Here is an 18112-nt window from a genome sequence, read left to right on the forward strand (position 1 = left end):
ATAAGGCTTATTGTTTTTATACTGGGTGAAAGATTGTTGCCATGGAAGAATGTTTTATTTTTCTCTCTTATCCTCCATGGGCCCAAGGGTATAAGGTGAGTGGTTGATATGGGAGGCTGATGGCAAGAAGGCTGATACCGTCTCTGTGTTGAATTTAACATTATAGAGCAGCCTGTAAAGAAGGCTTTTTCTCCACCATTACCTGTTTTTACCTCAAGTACTTTTGCTCTTCTTTATAATCAGTTGTTAACTCTAAGAAAGAAAAAGATCATAGCAAATCACAGAAAATTATGTGATTAGTACAGTATTCTTACTGAAAAATTGATATGTATCCAGCACTGTATTATTATTGCATCCTAATATGATTTGGTGCTGTTATGTGAAAGTGTGTTAGTTGCTCAGTCATGTCCGACTCTCTTTGACCCCATGAACTAGCCTGCCAGGCTCCTCTGTCCACAGGATTTTTCCAGGCAAAAATACTGGAGTGGGTTGCCATTCCCTTCTCTGGGGGTTCTTCCTGACCTAGAGGATCAAACCTGGGTCTCCTGCATTGCAGGCAGATTATTTACCATCTGAGCTACCAGGGAAGCCCTGGTAGTTATAGTTACATTTTAAAAGCATAAAAAATTAAGTATTGAGATGTTTGTAACTGTCTGAGTTTAATGCCAGTTTACTCAGTATTGTACTTAGGTCTAGTAATGTTCCAGCTTCTGGTTAAGTGAACTTAACCAGAATTTATAGTGAGCCCATTTACATGAAGCAATTCAAAATTCAGCAGATATGTAAGTTTATTATAGTGCAGAAAAAAGTATTTTAGTAAATTTGCTAAGGAGCTACCCCGTAGTCTTTTTGGTGTTCTAGACATCCAGACTCTCAATCTGGTCTGTCTTGAGTTTACCCCATTCTGATGCAATAATGAAGGATAATATTGTATATGTCAGTATGGTGTGCTGTCCTTCACATGGTAAGCTCATGTGAACAATCTGCCATCAGGAGAGCATACTGTACAAGTACTGATTCATTCATTGTCTTACTCAGGCTTCTTATTAACAAAAGTAAGCAATTTTGAAATGGTTGGCCAGAGTAAAGGTATCGTGTTCAGTTCAGTTGCTCAGTCATGTCTGACTCTTTGAAACCCCATGAATTGCAGCACACCAGGCCTCCCTGTCCATCATCAACTCCCGGAGTTTACACAAACTCATGTCTGTCAAGTTGGCGATGCCATCCAGCCATCTCATCCTCTGTTGTCCCCTTCTCCTCCTGCGTGGGAAAAAAATCAAAGCTCTGGTTCAGATGAGTGTCGGTGTCAAATGTTTGCATTTAGCTTCAGCATCATAATGTTTCAACCTGCTACATCCAGCTTTACCTCGTCCCCATTACCATCAAGTCTCGTTGGACTATACTTACTTTGCCCCTCCTAAAGACAGTTCAGTGAAAAAGCATTTGCAAGCTAGGACTCTGTTGACTTCTCTTTTGTTTTTTCTTCCTTTGACTATCTTCTGTTCCTTCTTCCCAGGGTCATCATGCTGAAACTGTGTTGAACCGGGTTTTGCCAGGGCCTATTGCACCTGACACCAGCAAGAAGCGGGCCCGAAGGACGCGACCAGACCTTTCTAAGATGATGGCCCTGATGCAGGGTGGAGGCACTGGGTCCCTGTCTCTGCATAATACCTTCCAACACAGCAGTAGTGGCCTGCAGTCTGTGTCATCTCTGGGTCACAGCAGTGCCACTTCTGCATCTTTGCCTTTTATGCCATTTGTGATGGGTGGTGCAGCATCATCCCCTCATGTAGACTCCAGCACCATGCTTCATCACCACCACCACAACCCCCACCCCCACCATCACCACCATCACCATCCAGGCCTGAGAGCCACTGGCTACCCTTCTTCACCAGCCACTACCACCTCTGGTACTGCCTTGCGGTTGCCACCACTGCAACCTGAGGAGGATGAGGACGATGAGGATGAAGATGATGATGATGATTTATCTCAGGGCTATGATAGCTCAGAAAGGGACTTCTCACTCATTGATGATCCTATGATGCCAGCCAACTCAGACTCCAGCGAAGATGCTGATGACTGAAGACCCAGCATGGTCCCCATTGCTTGGGTGGCTGCTGTATTTCCTTTACTCTGGCCCTTGGACTATGGAAAAGTGGGAGGGGCAGGGGAGATGTGGGGAGACAGACCCAGGACTCCAGGAGGTGAAAAGGAAAAAGAACACTTGTACCTGATTGCTTCCAAATTTGAGAGGATTGGGTGGGTAGGGGAACTCCTAAAATAATACATTACTTCCTCGGTTCTGGGGAAGGAAAGGAGACTAGAGCAGCCAATGTGCTCACCGCTCCCTAGACACCTCCATTAACCACAGACTATGTAGCGCTGGCACTAGCCTCTGGCAGAGCCTGTTCCTGACCGAACTGTGGATACAGCTGGAGGGTCAGGAACTGTTACCTTCCTTCCCCTTGGCATTAATAAATTTAAGTTAATCCTTTCCCACTCTTCCCTCGTTCTATATTTGCTCAAACCCAATATAAATATTACCAGTTGATGCTCATGATGGGTAATTTCAACACCACTTTCTTAAAATTGTGAAGTTACTTAATGTGTGAAGTTACCTTGGATAGGGCAGACAAGTCATCCGTACTCCGTGAAAAGCTTGTACATAAGCATAGGCTTTCCACCTTGCCAAATGATCTAAGCTAAAATAGTAAGCAAAATGTTCCCAGATTCAAAATCCCAAGTTCTCGAAGAGATGAGAAAGAAGAATTTCCATCAAGACCCACGTACATTTTGTTTTGAATTAACTGAAATTGTTTCGGGGAAGCCGTAAAAATGGTGTCACTTCATGAACTGTGGCAAGGAGACTGGCTGACTGGAAGGATGCTGTCACGACTCGGGCTCGCATTTGTTTCCTATGACCCCTCCCCTACCGTCCTAGCGCTCAAATGAAGCCTGGGCATTTAATTTCCCTTTCAAAGGCGAAGTCCTTCCCCCGCTGCGCCAGCCTAAATTAAGCTTATCCGCAGGGTGGGCTCCCTCTTACCGGCTTGAGCTCCCTGTCTGCCTGGAGCCCCTAACCCAGCGTCCTAGCACGGAAGATCCGTCCAGGCCTGGAGAGGCAGGAAGCTTTTGCTTCCCCACATTTTCTAGGAGAGTGAGAAACCCAGTTATGCTGTAGGCTTCCCACTCCCACCCCAAATCCCGCTCTCCGTTTCCCCTTCCTTTGCCTATGGGTGGGGCCACTGCACTCGCGCGCGGCAGTTTGTGTGGGGCGGGGCCGGCACGTTAGGGCTCCCGCCCCCTCAGTGCCCAGCCCCAGCCGCCGCCGCCGCCTCCTCGACACGCAATCGGAGCTCCAGGAGACCTCGGCCCCGGGGAGATTAAGAGCGGGAGCAGAGCATCACGTGATGACGTCGACTCGCGTGCGGCTGTTGCTAAGTTGACAAGAAAACCCCGCGAAAATCTGGACTCTTCTTGCGTTACACGTTTTGTTGCTTCCCCCACTCTTCCTTCCTCACCTCCCCCTAACCTCCGGAGGAAGGATTTTTTTAAAAAAAAGAATCCCGATCGCTGCCGGGACCCGGAAGCGGAAAGGGCATCTTTGAGGTCGATACTTCCGGGTCACTGGGAGAGTGCGGGATTCCGGGGCCGAGTGAGGGTGGCGGAGCCGGGACCTCGCGTGATTCTCGGAACCCGAGGAGAAGCGGCGTCTGTGGCTATGGCTGTAACTCTCGACAAAGACGCTTATTATCGACGAGTGAAGAGACTGTACAGCAATTGGAGGGTGAGATAGATCCCGTAATTTCCCCAGGGAGCCCCCCTTTGCCATCCCATAATAACCCCGTTTCTCGGCGCCTTTTTCCCCCTTTTCGTCAGGAATTCCTGGGTTCAGGGTCGTGCCCATTTAGTTGCTCCAGGATTATTCACCGCAGGCGACCGCAAGCGCCGTCCAGTAGCAGGGAATCCCCCCCGTAATCTCCTTACCCTGCGGCCACCACCATCTTCCCCGCGTGCCTGCCCCCGTCATGCATAACAGCTACCTCTCGTAGTTTCTTCCCGCCCTAGAAGAGGCATCATCATTCTTCCCTCCCACTCCGTGATCACGTCTTGCTGCCCCCTCCTGCAGTGTTCACACACACCCACGCACTCGCTCTGTCCTTCCAGAACCAGAGTGTTGTGCCCCAGGTCCCGCCAGTATTACAACCATTTCGTCAAGGATGGATGGAGGGGCCAGAAGGATGAGAATCGGGCTTTTGGCGTTTACCATTTGCGGGGCTCTTGCTGGAGTTAAAAAAAGACATAACTGCTCACGCGCAACCGCCTCCTGTTCTAGGCCCTGCCGTGGGTAACAGAAATCTAACGCTGAAAACCTGCAGGTTTTGGTCATGCAGAAAAACGATGTGATGCCTAAAACCTTATTAGTTTTCTCCGTGGTTGAGGATCCAGGGCACGTGTTTAGAAAGAGAGTTGTTACAGTTTCTAGTCTAAGGATTGGGCATTTTTGATTGCTTGAAAAAGTCCACAATTAAAATTTTATTTTTGTGATGGTAATTTATCGGTTCAAACATTTGATTGCATCCTGTGGTGTCTTCTGAGCTATCCAGCTGAAGTATGTATGATCTCTGAACTGTTGTCATTCAGGGAAGATAAAGCTAAAGAGGGCGTTTTAAAACCTGAAGAGCGTCCTGACAGAAATGATCAGTTCTGACCTCAGCGTTGTAAATTGCCTTTGAAACTGATCTACTGGAAACTAAGCTATTAAAATTGATCATTTTCCTACCATTCATACTAAAGATTCCTGTGCAAGTTTTATCTTTTGGGCATAAATGCATTAGATGATTAAAGATAAAATGGGTTTTATGCATTTTATAAGCAAACCTAAGGACTATTCTACACAAAAGCTGAACATAAATTTACTTTAAAAAATTGTATTGGTTAATTTCTACCAGATGTTTTTATAAGTTCTCTCACTGTCATGTTTTAAAGTTTGAACATGATCCATACTAGAAATACTTTTCTAAATGCCCAGATATTTCCTGACGATTAATAAGTTCTGTGACATGAGTAATAATCAATTACCTGCTCTTCCACTCATTGACCCCCCAAGTCACACACCTTTGCTGTAGTGATTGTTTCTAGGCCCAGTGATTCAGAAGTTGATCACATAACCCTATCTAGACCATTCCTTGAAGCTAAAATTAATTTAGAGCTCAAAGTTCCCATACATATGGTAGATAAATGCAAAGCATGAGACTAGGGAAATACTTGAGACCCATTGGTAAACTCAATGTCGACGACAGCCTTTAAATCCATGAAAGTTAAGTTATTGGCCCCATTTTTTTTGTTTGTTTCTCAAATACTAAAATTTATCTTGGCCCTTTTATCATTTGAAAGGGGCATGTTAAATGATAAGATACTGATGTTACAAAGTTACAAGCCAATATAAAAATGTACTTAGCAAAATTTGTGTCATGTCATTATGAAAAATCTTATTTGAATAGACTTCCCGCCTTTTTATAACTGTAAGTTTTAATAACTGTGCTTAGACCCCACCTGTCAAATTGCTTTTTGCATTGTGTTTTCCAGGTTACAGCACTTTCATTCGACCTGCTTAACCAGCTATCGTAGTTTCCGGAATAAGTTCTGGTTGCTTATCCTCTTAGGTGCAGCAGGAAAATAGTGAAATATACAGGTGCAAACTATATTTGCTTTTCTACACTTATTCCTTTTTTGAGTTAAGAAAATTGGCCTTGAAATAAGAATAACTTCTAGTTAACTATAGAAACCCCAAACCTTGTGTTGTCAACTCCCATCTTCAAAGAAGACAAAAATTAACTAAAAAACTAGTTTAGGCTCCACACCCACTTGTAAGTTTTAAATACCCTTAGAACATTGGCCTTAAGGTACATTTTGTGAGGCTATTGTAAGTAAGATATATCTCTTAATTACAATTTTCATAACTATGTCCCTGAAAGAGTTGGATTATCACACCCTTCCTTTTTTGAGTAGAAATTTCTCAAACATTAAACCTTATACCTGAGTGAATAGTGTCATTTTAGGGATAAGATAATGGGTTCAGTCAGAAATGAAACAGGAGATCTCCTGTCATGACTGAAATGTATTTTTTACGGACGTTTGAGGTTAGTAGTGCTGCCTCTCTCTCTCTTTTTTTTTAAATGAACTGCTACAGCAGGAAGAGCTTGCAGCACCTTTCTGTCTCTGCATTAGAGACCCCTAGGTGGTGACAGTGGGTCGTGAGCATGAGCTTCTCCCCTGTGTTATGCTTACCGGGTCCTTACTCAGAGCTTCCCAGTCTTTTCTTGACTGTGATTGTTTTTAACCATGTGATAGGATTAGTATTTCATGAGGGTACAAGTGGGGAGGTTACCCACCATCCTGGGATCCCAGCTGCTTTGAGAACTGAGGAGAGATTGTATCCAAGCACACCTATAACTCATTTGAGACCTAACTGTTGGGACATGCTGCTCTGTGTGAACCTTGACTTCAGTCATCTGCCTTTTAACCCAAAAGAATTCCATAAAAAAATCAGAATGGTAGCTGTTTTCCAGTGGAATGCTGATCCATTGCATTCATTCACTGCTGATTCATTGCACTACCTGTCAGGACTGGGGAGGTGAGTGGCCCCAGCCTTGAAAAGGCAATTTCTGCCTATGGAGAAAACGAATAACCTATAGTGTTAGTGTGTCTCTTGAGTGGTGATTTCTGGCTCTCTGCTGATTTTTGTTGTGGACAAGTTTCTTGTTCTGGATTGCTCTCTCAGACTAGGCAGTGACTTTTGTGGCTTAGGAAGGTTCTTTGAAATAAGGCAATTTTCATACTACTATCAACAAGATGACAGTTTGCTTCTACCCATCTCGGATGCTTATAGCTCACTCATCTCTGGAGTGAACCAGAGAAAGGTTTAAATAGTGCTTTGGTTTCTTGAGTAAAGAGGAAGGCTAGATAAAAGTAAATGCCTGGGCAGGTTGAGATTCGTTTATTCTTTCTTACTCATTTTTATTTATTTTCTTGCCACTATTAACAAGTGCAGTACTTGGCATGTAGTAGGCACTCATTAAATGCTGATCATTTGACTTTTGAGCTTTCTTGCATCCCCATCTTGGTTTGAAGATTTTTATGGAGGCTGTACTTAGTGTGATCATAAGTCTTGCCTTTTCTGAAACTGTCTTACCTGTTGTCCCTGTGTAATTAATGGTATACCTTTTTATTCAGAATTGTGTCACTTTGGGTGATGAGTTAGATTGGTATCTTGGTATAACTAGAGACTTAAAAAATGTTTCCTCTTTTAATGCAGTACCCTTTTGGTTTCAGAGGAAGATAGTTGTTCCTCTGCTGCAGTATTTTCCCAACTTTTATCATTCGGATACCACTGTCACAGTTTTTGCTGATTCCTTACCACTTGTATTACTGATATTTACCTTGCATTTTTTTTTTAAATCCATTTTAGTCATGTAATACGTACATACATTTTAAAAAACCAAATAGTTCTAAAAAGCCTTAGCATAAGAAACCTGCCATAAAAGCACCCACTTTCCAGTTCTTCACTTCTTTTCATATTTTAAAGGAATATCTATATACTGCTATCAATATTTCTTGGTTTATCAGTTTTAGATATTAACTCTTTGTTTTTGTAGAATTAGGATTTAAATTTAACTTACACCATAACATTTCAATTTCCCTTCCTCCTGATACTTCCTGTAAGTTTCTTCTTGACATAGTTATGAAATATTTCAACCTACAGAAAGGTAAAAGAAATTTCCAGTGAGAACTCATGTGCCTCCCCCCACCTAGTTTATATAGTTAATATTTTTATCATACTTACTTTCTCACATATCTATCCCTCCTGATTTTTTTTATCACAGTTTTTAGTATAATCAGTTTACATTGTTACACTCATGTAACTATTTTCACTGCTGGGTGAGGTAATAGAGTATAATTAAGTTCCTGCTAAGTTTTTTCATTTTTCCTGGCATTAATGATTACTTCAGTTTTTTTCCTCTTTTAAATGTCCTTAGCCTTAATTTTTTCCTGTAGATCTGTCATAATCTCATCAGTCTTTTATTCTAAAATTTTCATGCTCAACAGATATTTTATTCTCTTGTTGTTTTTTAACCACTACCACCCGCTCAACCTTACTTTATTCTGCTCTGTCTGTGCAGGTTGCTCTCCAGTCTGTTGAACCTTGGAACTACCAGTGTCCCCTATATCCAGCAGTCCATGTTGTGATTTTTTTTTTCTCCTTTGTTTTGTTAGAGCATTTCTCTAAGATTCTTAGGAAAGGATACAGAGAATAGATGTTTCTTGAGCCATTATGTGTCTTAAAAAGTTTTATTCTGTCTCTACTTCTGGTTAATAATAATAGTTCAATTAGTATAAAATTCAAGGTTGAAAATCTCTGAGAATTCTGCTCAGAATCTGTCAACTATTTGTCAGCCTTCAAGCATTCAGTATTTCTTTTGAGAAGGGTGATGTGATTCTACTTCCTGTTCCAACATATATGGCCTATTGTTCCCTGTAAAACATCTCTTTATTCCTCATGTTTAGATATTTCACTGCCTTGGTATGAGTCTTTTTTTTTTTTTTAACCCATTGCATTGAGTTGGGAAGTGGGGGGCCATTTTAGTCTGAAGACTCACATCTGTCGGTGCTGGAATTCTGCATTCTTTGATCATTTTCTCCCCTCCATTTCCTCAGTGATCTGTTCCTCTGCTGCCCCCCAGAAATTTTTATTTAGTGGGATTTAGAACTTTTGGCTTAAGTTTGTTATCTTTTTCATTTTCTATCTCTTTATTGTCTGCTTCCAGATGCTGTTTCTTAACTTCACCACATTTTTTTTATTCTATGTTCTTTCTTATCCCCTATTTTTTTCTTGTTTCATGGATATACTATATTTATTTCTTGTGTGGGGGGTGGTCCTTTGCCATGTCTGTTTCCTCTGGATTTCTTTGCTTTCTCTCTTATGTGTTGAACACTTCACAAAAATCAAGTTGAGCCTTGGCTACTCATTTGTATTAAGAATACGGTAATAAACTGGTGGGAAGCTCTGCGTAAATAGGGTCTCTCAACTAGTAGAGAGGTTATGGTAGAGCAAATAGGTTAGCTTGGTCCCTGGAGAACCCCCTAGATACTGGTAGTATATGTATATATATATTTTCTGTGAATTTGGTGGTGACCAAAGAAAAACCCTCTAATTCTTGTCTTTGGGGCAGTTGTCATTCAAAAAAGGAGACTTTCTGGAGGAGGAAATGGCAACCCACTCCAGTTTTCTTGCCTGGAAAATCCCATGAACAGAGGAGCCTGGAGGGATCTCTGAGCAGCAGACTTGACTTAGCAACTGTGCATGCATGCACAGGAAATGTGCTCCTGGCCTTTATTAAGGTTGGGGGTGGGGAGGGAAAAAAAAAAAAGGTGAGGGAAAGAAATGGTCAGTTGAAAGACAATTGACTATTTTCTACCAAACAATGTTTGAACTCAGCTTCTGTCTTCTTATTTCTAAAAGTAACTACATTTTTAAAGTCCACTTAGGATTCAATGCAAGAAAAATTTCTAATAAAATTGCATTCTTTCTGTTAAACCAAGAGAACAATTTAACCTACTGTTTCCATGTTGGTCTTGTTTCCTAGGAGTCTCAGAACTAAAATAATGTTTAATATCTGCTGTGATTCTTAATATCTACATGATTATTAGGTTCTAGCCTAATAATTTTGAATTTCGCTACTATCTCTGTTTTAATACCAAAAGCCACCTCTATTTGTGTTTTGATAGTACAGAATTTATGTTAAAATCAGTTAAATAATTGACTAAGAAAAAAAAAATACTTTCATTGAATTCCTCAGCATTTATTAACTACCTTCTGGTGGACCTAGTATCTAGAGTTTTTTGAGCCCCTTTCTTCAGAGAATGCATTAAGTCTTCTAGTGGGAGGATTAGGGCTTGTCTCAGGGCTTCCATGAGCTGGGGACTTAAGCTTGCTGAGCAGACTTCTGTTCTCAGCCCTGAACTTCCCATGTCCGTCATGGCCCTTTTCCCTTCTCTAAGGCTTGGTGCCTGCTGAGTCCTGAGCCCATGAGGGCTTTATGAGATCCACACACTTAACATCGGTATCTTCTGGCTAAGAATGCTTCTCAGGCTCTCTCATCTTCCAAAAAACTCTAACCTTAGTACATAATGCTTTCCAAGTCTGTCCGTGTTGTTGGAGATGGAAAAATTTCATTCATTTTTAATGACTTGAGTATAGTATTTCATTGTATATGGGGTGTGTATATACACCCCACATCTTTATCTATTCATCTGTTAACGAACGGACACTTACGTTGCTTCCATATCTTGACTGTTGTAAATAATTCTGCAGTGAACATTGGGGCACATACATCTTTTCTTTCTTTCTTTCTTTCTTTTACATACATCTTTTCAAAGTAATATTTTCATTTTCCTCAGCTATATACCCAGGAGTAGAATTTTTGTTTTGGGGGGGAACCTCCATACTGTACAGTGGCTGCACAAATTTACATTCCCACTGATGGATTACACAAGGGTTCCTTTTTTTCCACATCCTTGCCAGCATTTGTTATTTGTGTTCTTTTTGGTGATAGCCATTCTGGCTGGTGTGAGAATATCTCATTGTGGTTTTGATTTGCAATTCTTTTATGATTAATGATAAAATTTTTTCATGTGCCTGTTGGCCATGTGTGTGTCTATTTTGGAAAAATGGTCTTCTGCCCATTTTCTAATTGGGTCTTTTTTGTTGTTGTTATTGAGTTGTGTGAACTGCTTATATATCTGGATATATATATATATTTTTTTTCATATCATTTATAAGTGTTTTCTCCCATTTAAAAAGTTTTCTTTACATTTTGTCAATGGTTTGCTGTGCAAAAGCTTTTAGTTTAAATAGGTCTCATTTGTTTATTTTTGCTTTTGTTTCCTTTGCTTTAGGAGAGAGATCCAAAAAGAATGCTATAATCTATGTGAGAGTGTTTTGCCTGTGTTTCTTCTACATTTTGGTCTTTAATAATAATGATGGCAAACACATAGTAGTTACTATGAGTGAGGCACTATTCTAAGTATTTCATACACAACACTTATAGATATGAAGGTGTAGGAGATTGAAACACAGAAAGATTGGGTCACAATAAGGGGTGAGGTCTTGGCTTCAAGCCCAGGCAGTCTGGCTTCAGAGTGAGCCCTCACCCAGAAGGCTTACTGTCTCTAAATGTAGAAGACAGAAAAGTTAGTCAAATGGTATCCTAGGTCTCCTGGTAGATAAAAATCAGGAACTTCCCAAAGAAATTCATTTTTACCTTTAGGACCCTAATGAAAATATTCTTGCCTCTGTTATTTTAACTGAAAGAGACAGAGGTGGTAGAAAAGTATATCTTTATATATATCTTTATACTGTTATAATAGTTGTGTCCTAATGAAAAATATCCATTTTACATGTATTTTAATTAGACTTTCAGTACCTCTTTTTTTAAAAGCCTAAATCGTCATTAGTGTGAGAACTGCCTGTGTGTTTGGGAGTTTTGAGTGTGCTAGGTCTTGATTGGGGGTTTTGAATATGATGATGCATACTGCAGCTAAAGTTTTATCATGAGGCTTACAGATTACATACAGAAAGTGCCTGCTCAGTAAATACTGTTCCCATCTGAAACACCTGTTTCAGCAACACTTGACTGTTAAGTGGACCAGACAGACTGGAAAGTGGCAGAATTTGGTGACAGAGCAGATTGGGTGGATGTTGAGAGTGCGCACCAAGAGTCACTGCTGTAAAATGGTTCATCTCAAAAAGTGAGCACAGGAATCCTGAGTCCAGATTTGACAAGGGCCCAAGTCTGAGTCCTAAAGATCTCCCAAGCAGAAGAGGTTAGGTGGGAATCGGGCTTTAAGCAGCAGAGTTGAGCCCCAGCTGTTTCAAATAGCCAGTGCTTAGAACTGACTATACAACTGGTCCTGGGGCAGCAGCAGCTAGCCTCGTGGCCTTTTTTTTCTTGCCACCCCCTCCCAGTATTTTTTTTTTGTTATTCCTTTGTTTGTTTGTTTATTCATTTATTTTTTGGCCACACTGTGCAGCATGTGGGATCTTAGTACCCTGACCAGGAATCAAACCCATGCTCCTTGCAGTGGCAGCATGGAGTCTTACCCATTGGACCACTAGGAAAGTCCCCCACTCCAGTACTTTAAAACAAATTCCAGGCGTAAGTTCATCTGAAAATATTTTAGTATTGTATATAATTTATTAAAATGTTACTGTGGGTAACATGCTACTTTTGTTTAATTTGTGTTTAATTGGAGGATAATTGCTTTGTAATGTTGCATTGGTTTCAGCTCTACAAGGAATGAATCACCTACAAGTATGCATACAACCCCTCCTTCTTGAGCCTCCCTCCCACCCCACTCCCATCATGGAAGTTTTAAAAGCAGATTATTAATCTCCCACAGTTTCAGAAGACTATTTTCAGATTTAATCTCTATAAGGGTATTTATATGCCTTATAAGATTTGAAAATACAAAATAGCGCCCAAGGCTTTGCTGTCAAAATTGTTGACTTTATTGTAATCCTTTTCATTGAATCACATTTTAAGAAAAAACTTTATTTAAATTTATTATTTTTAGATAGTCTGCTTTTATTTCTCCTGGTGTTTGTAAAGAATCAATCAAAAATATTCTATGAAATGGTCAGAGCAACTGGGTTCCAAGAGAGTTTAGGATTCATCCTCTCACCTTTTTGATGGACAGTAGAAAACCAGACATTTTATATTAATGGAAATCCTTGAGATTTGATGGATTGGTTTCCCATATCCTCATAAGAAAGCTGAGTACATAGGTCTTTTTTTCTCTCTTCCTATTTTCAGTTCTATTGAGATAACTTTGTATGGTTTTCCTATGTTATTAATGATTAATTATGTGATTATATTTGTATATCACTAACTCATTGGACATGAATTTGAGTAAGGTCTGGGAGATAGTGGAAGACACAGGAGCCTGGTGTGCTGCAGTCCATGGGATTGTAAAGAGTCAGACACAACTTAGTGACTGAACAGCAGCTTTAAAAATTTATTACTGTGCATTTTGAATTTTTGTGCATGTTGATGCCCTTTGTGAAAAAAATTTGACTAAGATTTTAAGTATCAAAAAATACTAAAAGGGGGGCTTCCCTTGTGGCTCAGCTGGCAAAGAATCTGCCTGCAATGTGGGAGACCTGGGTTCAATCCCTGGGTTGGGAAGATACCCTGGAGAAGGGAAAGGATACCCACTCCAGTATTAGAAAAAAAAAAATACTAAAAGGGACTTTTTGGTTAGTTTCTGTGGTATTTTTGAAGACATGTTTAGGGAAAAAATTTACATTTTGGTAGCCAAAACACATAAATAGAGGTGAGTACCTGTTGCTAATTTTGGGGGGTTATCAAGGTACTAGTAATACTGTTGGCACAGAATCCCATGTTTACTGAAGAATTGGAATGTATGTAGCAAAGCAGAAGGAGAGACTACCTGATGCCAGAGTTCGTGTTAATCCATGTCAGGGATCATAGGACAGCGGTCCCCAGCTCTGATGACAGGACCCCTTTACAGTCTTAAATTATTCAGCTCCCCACAAAATCTTTCTCTATATAGGTTTGAGCAAGTATATAAAGAAATTTGGCTTCGTACATACATAAAGTTGGAAAAGCAAGAAATATTAATAAACTCTTCAGATAACTGTGGATATTCTTTGTTGCTGCACTAGAACTCTGGAAGTAGTTAATCATTCTCTCTTTTTTTTGGCCTCTCGGCTTATGGGATCTTAGTTCTCTGACCAGGGGTTGAACCTGGGCCCTTGGCAGTAAAAGTGCTGAGTCCTAACCACTGGACTGCCAGGGAATTCCCTGGAAGTGGTTATCTCTTGAAAGTTAGTTGTAATGTGGAATTTAAAACCACAACAGTGAACTTTTCATACTCAACAATTTTGTAACATCATCCACTGGTTATTTGGAAAATATTGTTCCCTCAGTTGTATACATCTGGTAAATGTACACGGTTCATTATATGATGTTGGAGAATTGTGTATGTTAATATTCTGCTGATATCATCAAAAAAGTTCTTGAGTAAGCAGAGAAGTTGTCAGGTTCACAATGGTGAGTACAAGGTTTTCTAAATTTTGATTTCTGTTTGAAGGCTCAGATTTCATCATTAACAACACATTTCTTTCATTTTCCTTGAAGTGATAGACTCACTTCATTCATTTTCAAGAAAATGTAAGCTAGATATCCAAGTCTGTTTAAATGGCTAGTTTAATTTATTACTGAAATAATTGATACAAGTGCTTTTCCTTGAGACAGCTGTCATAGTTCAGTGTACACACAGAAGTGCTTTGGATGTGCTGCTTCCCATTTCTTTATACAGACTATTAAAAAGACATATATTCAAAGGTTAGGATTTTATAATATTAGTCATTTTTACTGCATCAAGGACATATTTTAAGTGAAACTGGCTTTTTTTCCTTTCTATTGAGTGTGTAGTAGTGATGAACATAGCTTGGTGCCACTAACTTGCTTTATGCTAAGGCACTAGCAGTTTTAATTACCATTGCTTTTGCATCATCAGTGGGAGCTAATGATAAAATCTTACCAACCTGAAGGTAAACATTTTCTCAGTGAAAATCAGTGAGGACTGCATAAGGTTACTATATAGTAACTCCTTTGGGTTATATATTTTGTTTTGCTAGAGAAATGCAGCAGAACCCTCAATTGCTATTTTATTTGGATCCTAAGTGGCATCCAGAAGTCTTAAAATGTGAAAGAACCTTAAATAAATTTTTTAAAAATTGAGATATTAATGATTTATAGCATTATGTATGTAGATTTTATTTTGTTTTGGCCCTGCCACACATCTTGTAGGATCTTAGTTCCCTAATCAGGGATTGAACCAGGGCCCCTATGGTGGAAGCTCAGAGTCCTAACCACTGTACCACCAGGGCATTCCCTGTAAATATTTTTCTTGACTTTATAGGGAAATCAGAGATTTGATCTTAGTTAGAGCTCACAGTTATCAGTGCTTAGGTCTTACAGAACAGTTCAGGAGTAGCTAATGGTTGGAGGATGCACAGATCTCAATTTCAGGACTTAATACAAAGCTGCAGTAATCAAAGTAATGTACTAGTGTAAGGGCAGACATGTAACTCAATGGGATAGAATTGAGAATCCAGAAATAAACCTTCACATTTACATCGTTTGATTTTTGATGTGGTGCCAAGACAATTTGGGGGCGGGAAATGAGGTAGGCCCCTTCCCTACACCATGCACAAACTTTACTCAAAATGAAGCATAGGCTCGGCCTACCGGCCCAGGGGCACCTAGACTCGCGCCAGGGGTGGGGCCTTGCAGCGCCGGCCGCCAACGGCCAGAGCAACGGTCCCCACCGGGAACTATTCCAGCCTTGGAATAAGGTTGTGGACGGTGAACAAAAGAAAGACGAAATGCTGGAGGAAAACGTATTAAAAGGAATATAAGCAGTGGAAAATTCAGCAACACAATGGAGCAAGGCCGACCATCTTCAGAATCACCAGGGTCACTTGTGAGCTTGAAGACAGCTGGACTCCACCCCAGAAAGTACATCTTTATTACAGAATCTGAAACTTAGGGGAAGTGCTGCGAGGATCTCTTGTGTAGGGCGTTGTTGGCAATCCCCAGAAACAATGAAAAGCACCACAAATTCTATTCAGAAAGGAGCAATTGGATTCCAAGAATGGAGAGAAAATGTTGAGGGGGGAAAAAAAATGAAGCATAAATGTAAATATAAGAGCTAAAACTATAAAACTTCTATAGAAGAAAGTATAGTTATATCTTTGTGTCCTTGGGTTCGGCAAAGCCACCTTACATAGGACATCAAAAGCACAAGAAAAGAATTTGGACTTCTTCAAAATAAAAACTTGTGTGCTTCAAAGGACAACATCATTACAAAAGTGAAAGGAAAATCCATTGAACAGGAGAAAAAAATGCAAATCATATTTTATAAGAGACTTTTACATATAAAAAGAACTCTTTACGACTTAGTAATAAAGCAATAACCCAGAGTGGGAAAAGGATCTGAACACACACTTCTCCAAATAGGTATACAAATCATCAGAATCACATGACTGGGAGTTCAGTCAAGATCATTGACCATTGTGGAAACACAAATCAAAACTGCAGTGAGATACTTCATACCCATTGGATGGCTATAATAAAGTTAAGTGTTGGTCAGCATATGGAGAAATTGGATTTTGTGAAATAGTGCAGGCACCTTAGAAAAGGGTCTTGTGTTTCCTGAGAAAGTTAAATACAGAGTTACCATATAACTATCAGTTCCTCACCTAGATAATATACTCAAGAGAAATATGTGCACACAAAAACTTACTTACCATTATAGCAGCATTATTCATAGTAGCCAAAAGATGGAAACAACTCGAATATCCAACAGTTGAATGGATACAATGTAGTATATCCACATAATGGAATAAAATGGAATGTGGTATTGATACATGCTAAAACAGGTGAACCATGAAAGAATATTATGTGAAAGAGGTCGGACACAAATGCCATGTATTATGATTCCATTTATATTAAGTGTCCATAATGGACAAATCCTTAGGGACAAGTGAGATTAGTGGTTGCTAGGACTGAGAGGAGGTGGATAATTGTTGCTAATGGGTTTTGGGGGGAGAGATGAAAATGTTCTAAAATAAGATTGTGATGGTTGTGTAACTGAATACACTGAAAACCACTGAATTTTACACAAAAGTTGGTGAATTGTATATGAATTTTGTCTCCGAAAGCTATTTTAAAAATAGAGTAAGTAATGACTGTAGGGTTGCCAAGTATATATGTACCTTAAACTTCGGGTTTCCATTAGGAAAAAATTACATGTATCTTGGACCTGTTCCTGTTGTGCTTGTATGAAAAGAAAATGACCACATTACCTACTCTGCCTTTCAGAAAGGAGAAGATGAGTATGCCAATGTTGATGCCATTGTTGTATCAGTGGGTGTTGATGAAGAAATTGTTTATGCCAAATCAACTGCCTTACAGGTGAGAAGTTTACAGCAGTGTTTAGCCCTGAGAGTCATTGAATCAGCTACTGTTGAGTATGGTAGCCACTAGCCACATTAAAATTTCAGCTCCTCAGCCTCAAGTACTCTGTAGTGGCTAGCCTGTTAAAGAGAGGACGTGTAGAATAGTTCTTTCACAAAAAGTTCAGTGAACAGTACTGACCAATCTCATTTCATTGAAATCTATATCCAGGTTCTCACACTGCATGATTATTTTGAAGTTAATTCTAGATACCTTATTTCATATGTATCAATAAATTGATTTTTTTGTGTCTGTTTACATTGTTGTCTTTTCCCATAGACATGGCTCTTTGGTTATGAACTAACCGATACTATCATGGTATTCTGTGATGACAAAATCATCTTTATGGCCAGCAAGAAAAAAGTGGAGTTCTTGAAACAGATTGCCAACACTAAGGGCAATGAGAATGCTAACGGAGCCCCTGCCATCACACTACTCGTACGAGAAAAGGTCAGAACTAACAAGAATTCGTCATAAAAAAATATGAAAGAATGTTTAAAAGTGGTAAACAGAAAAGCCTTCCAGGAATTTAAAAACACAAGGGGAAGATTTTAGCTGTCATTTGTTAGAAAGAAAGAAAAGAGTTCAGTAACCCTGTCAGTTTGCAGTAACACAAATGGGTAATGAAATTATGGTGAATACTAACTTTATCCATTCTTGAGGATACTTCTCTGAGTGTCTTAATTAGAACAAAAATCTTTAAATATCCTTAAGGAAAGGTATACCTCATTTCCAATTTTTATCAAATGTAATCTTTTTTTTATTATATTGCCCATCTGACAAAGATTTCTTTTCAGAATGTTGTTCACCTTTGTATTTCAGTTTCTTAGCTCTTCCTGAAGTAAAGAATAGTCTTCTCAGCTTATTTGGCACTTCACTTAAGCATTTAAATATATCCAAAGAAATTTTGTGTAACCTTTTGGTATATTACAGTCTTCCTTAAAGAAATAGGTAGGAAAAGGGGAGATAGAATTTATTTCTTTCCATAGTTTAGAGTATTCTCT

At 39.6% G+C, this 18112-nt stretch overlaps 2 protein-coding genes and 1 long non-coding RNA gene across 11 annotated transcripts in view; 2 read left to right on the forward strand and 1 right to left on the reverse strand.

Annotated features, from left to right (window-relative positions):
* Positions 1–2494, forward strand: part of CHD8 (chromodomain helicase DNA binding protein 8) — a 63717-nt gene extending 61223 nt beyond the window's left edge. For all 9 annotated transcript variants that reach the window (XM_070468884.1, XM_070468883.1, XM_070468887.1 and 6 more), the window contains one exon: positions 1517–2494. In XM_070468884.1, the coding sequence (XP_070324985.1) occupies positions 1517–2083 (567 nt within the window). In that variant the 3' untranslated portion in view covers positions 2084–2494. The remainder of the gene's footprint in view (positions 1–1516) is intronic.
* LOC110137122 (uncharacterized) lies at positions 771–2879 on the reverse strand. Its single transcript, XR_011488198.1, has 3 exons — positions 2791–2879; positions 2619–2702; positions 771–1260 (listed from the first exon to the last, which is right to left on the reverse strand). It is a non-coding gene; the product is annotated as an uncharacterized lncRNA (long non-coding RNA).
* An 825-nt stretch (positions 2880–3704) lies between these two features.
* SUPT16H (SPT16 homolog, facilitates chromatin remodeling subunit) overlaps positions 3705–18112 on the forward strand; it is a 35996-nt gene continuing 21588 nt past the window's right edge. The window contains exons 1-3 of the mRNA XM_020893329.2: positions 3705–3787; positions 16974–17066; positions 17388–17558. Of these exons, the coding sequence (XP_020748988.1) occupies positions 3722–3787; positions 16974–17066; positions 17388–17558 (330 nt within the window). The 5' untranslated portion in view covers positions 3705–3721. The remainder of the gene's footprint in view (positions 3788–16973; positions 17067–17387; positions 17559–18112) is intronic.

The sequence above is a fragment of the Odocoileus virginianus genome, chromosome 6 (assembly GCF_023699985.2).
Source record: "Odocoileus virginianus isolate 20LAN1187 ecotype Illinois chromosome 6, Ovbor_1.2, whole genome shotgun sequence".
In the NCBI taxonomy this organism is placed as follows: domain Eukaryota; kingdom Metazoa; phylum Chordata; class Mammalia; order Artiodactyla; family Cervidae; genus Odocoileus; species Odocoileus virginianus.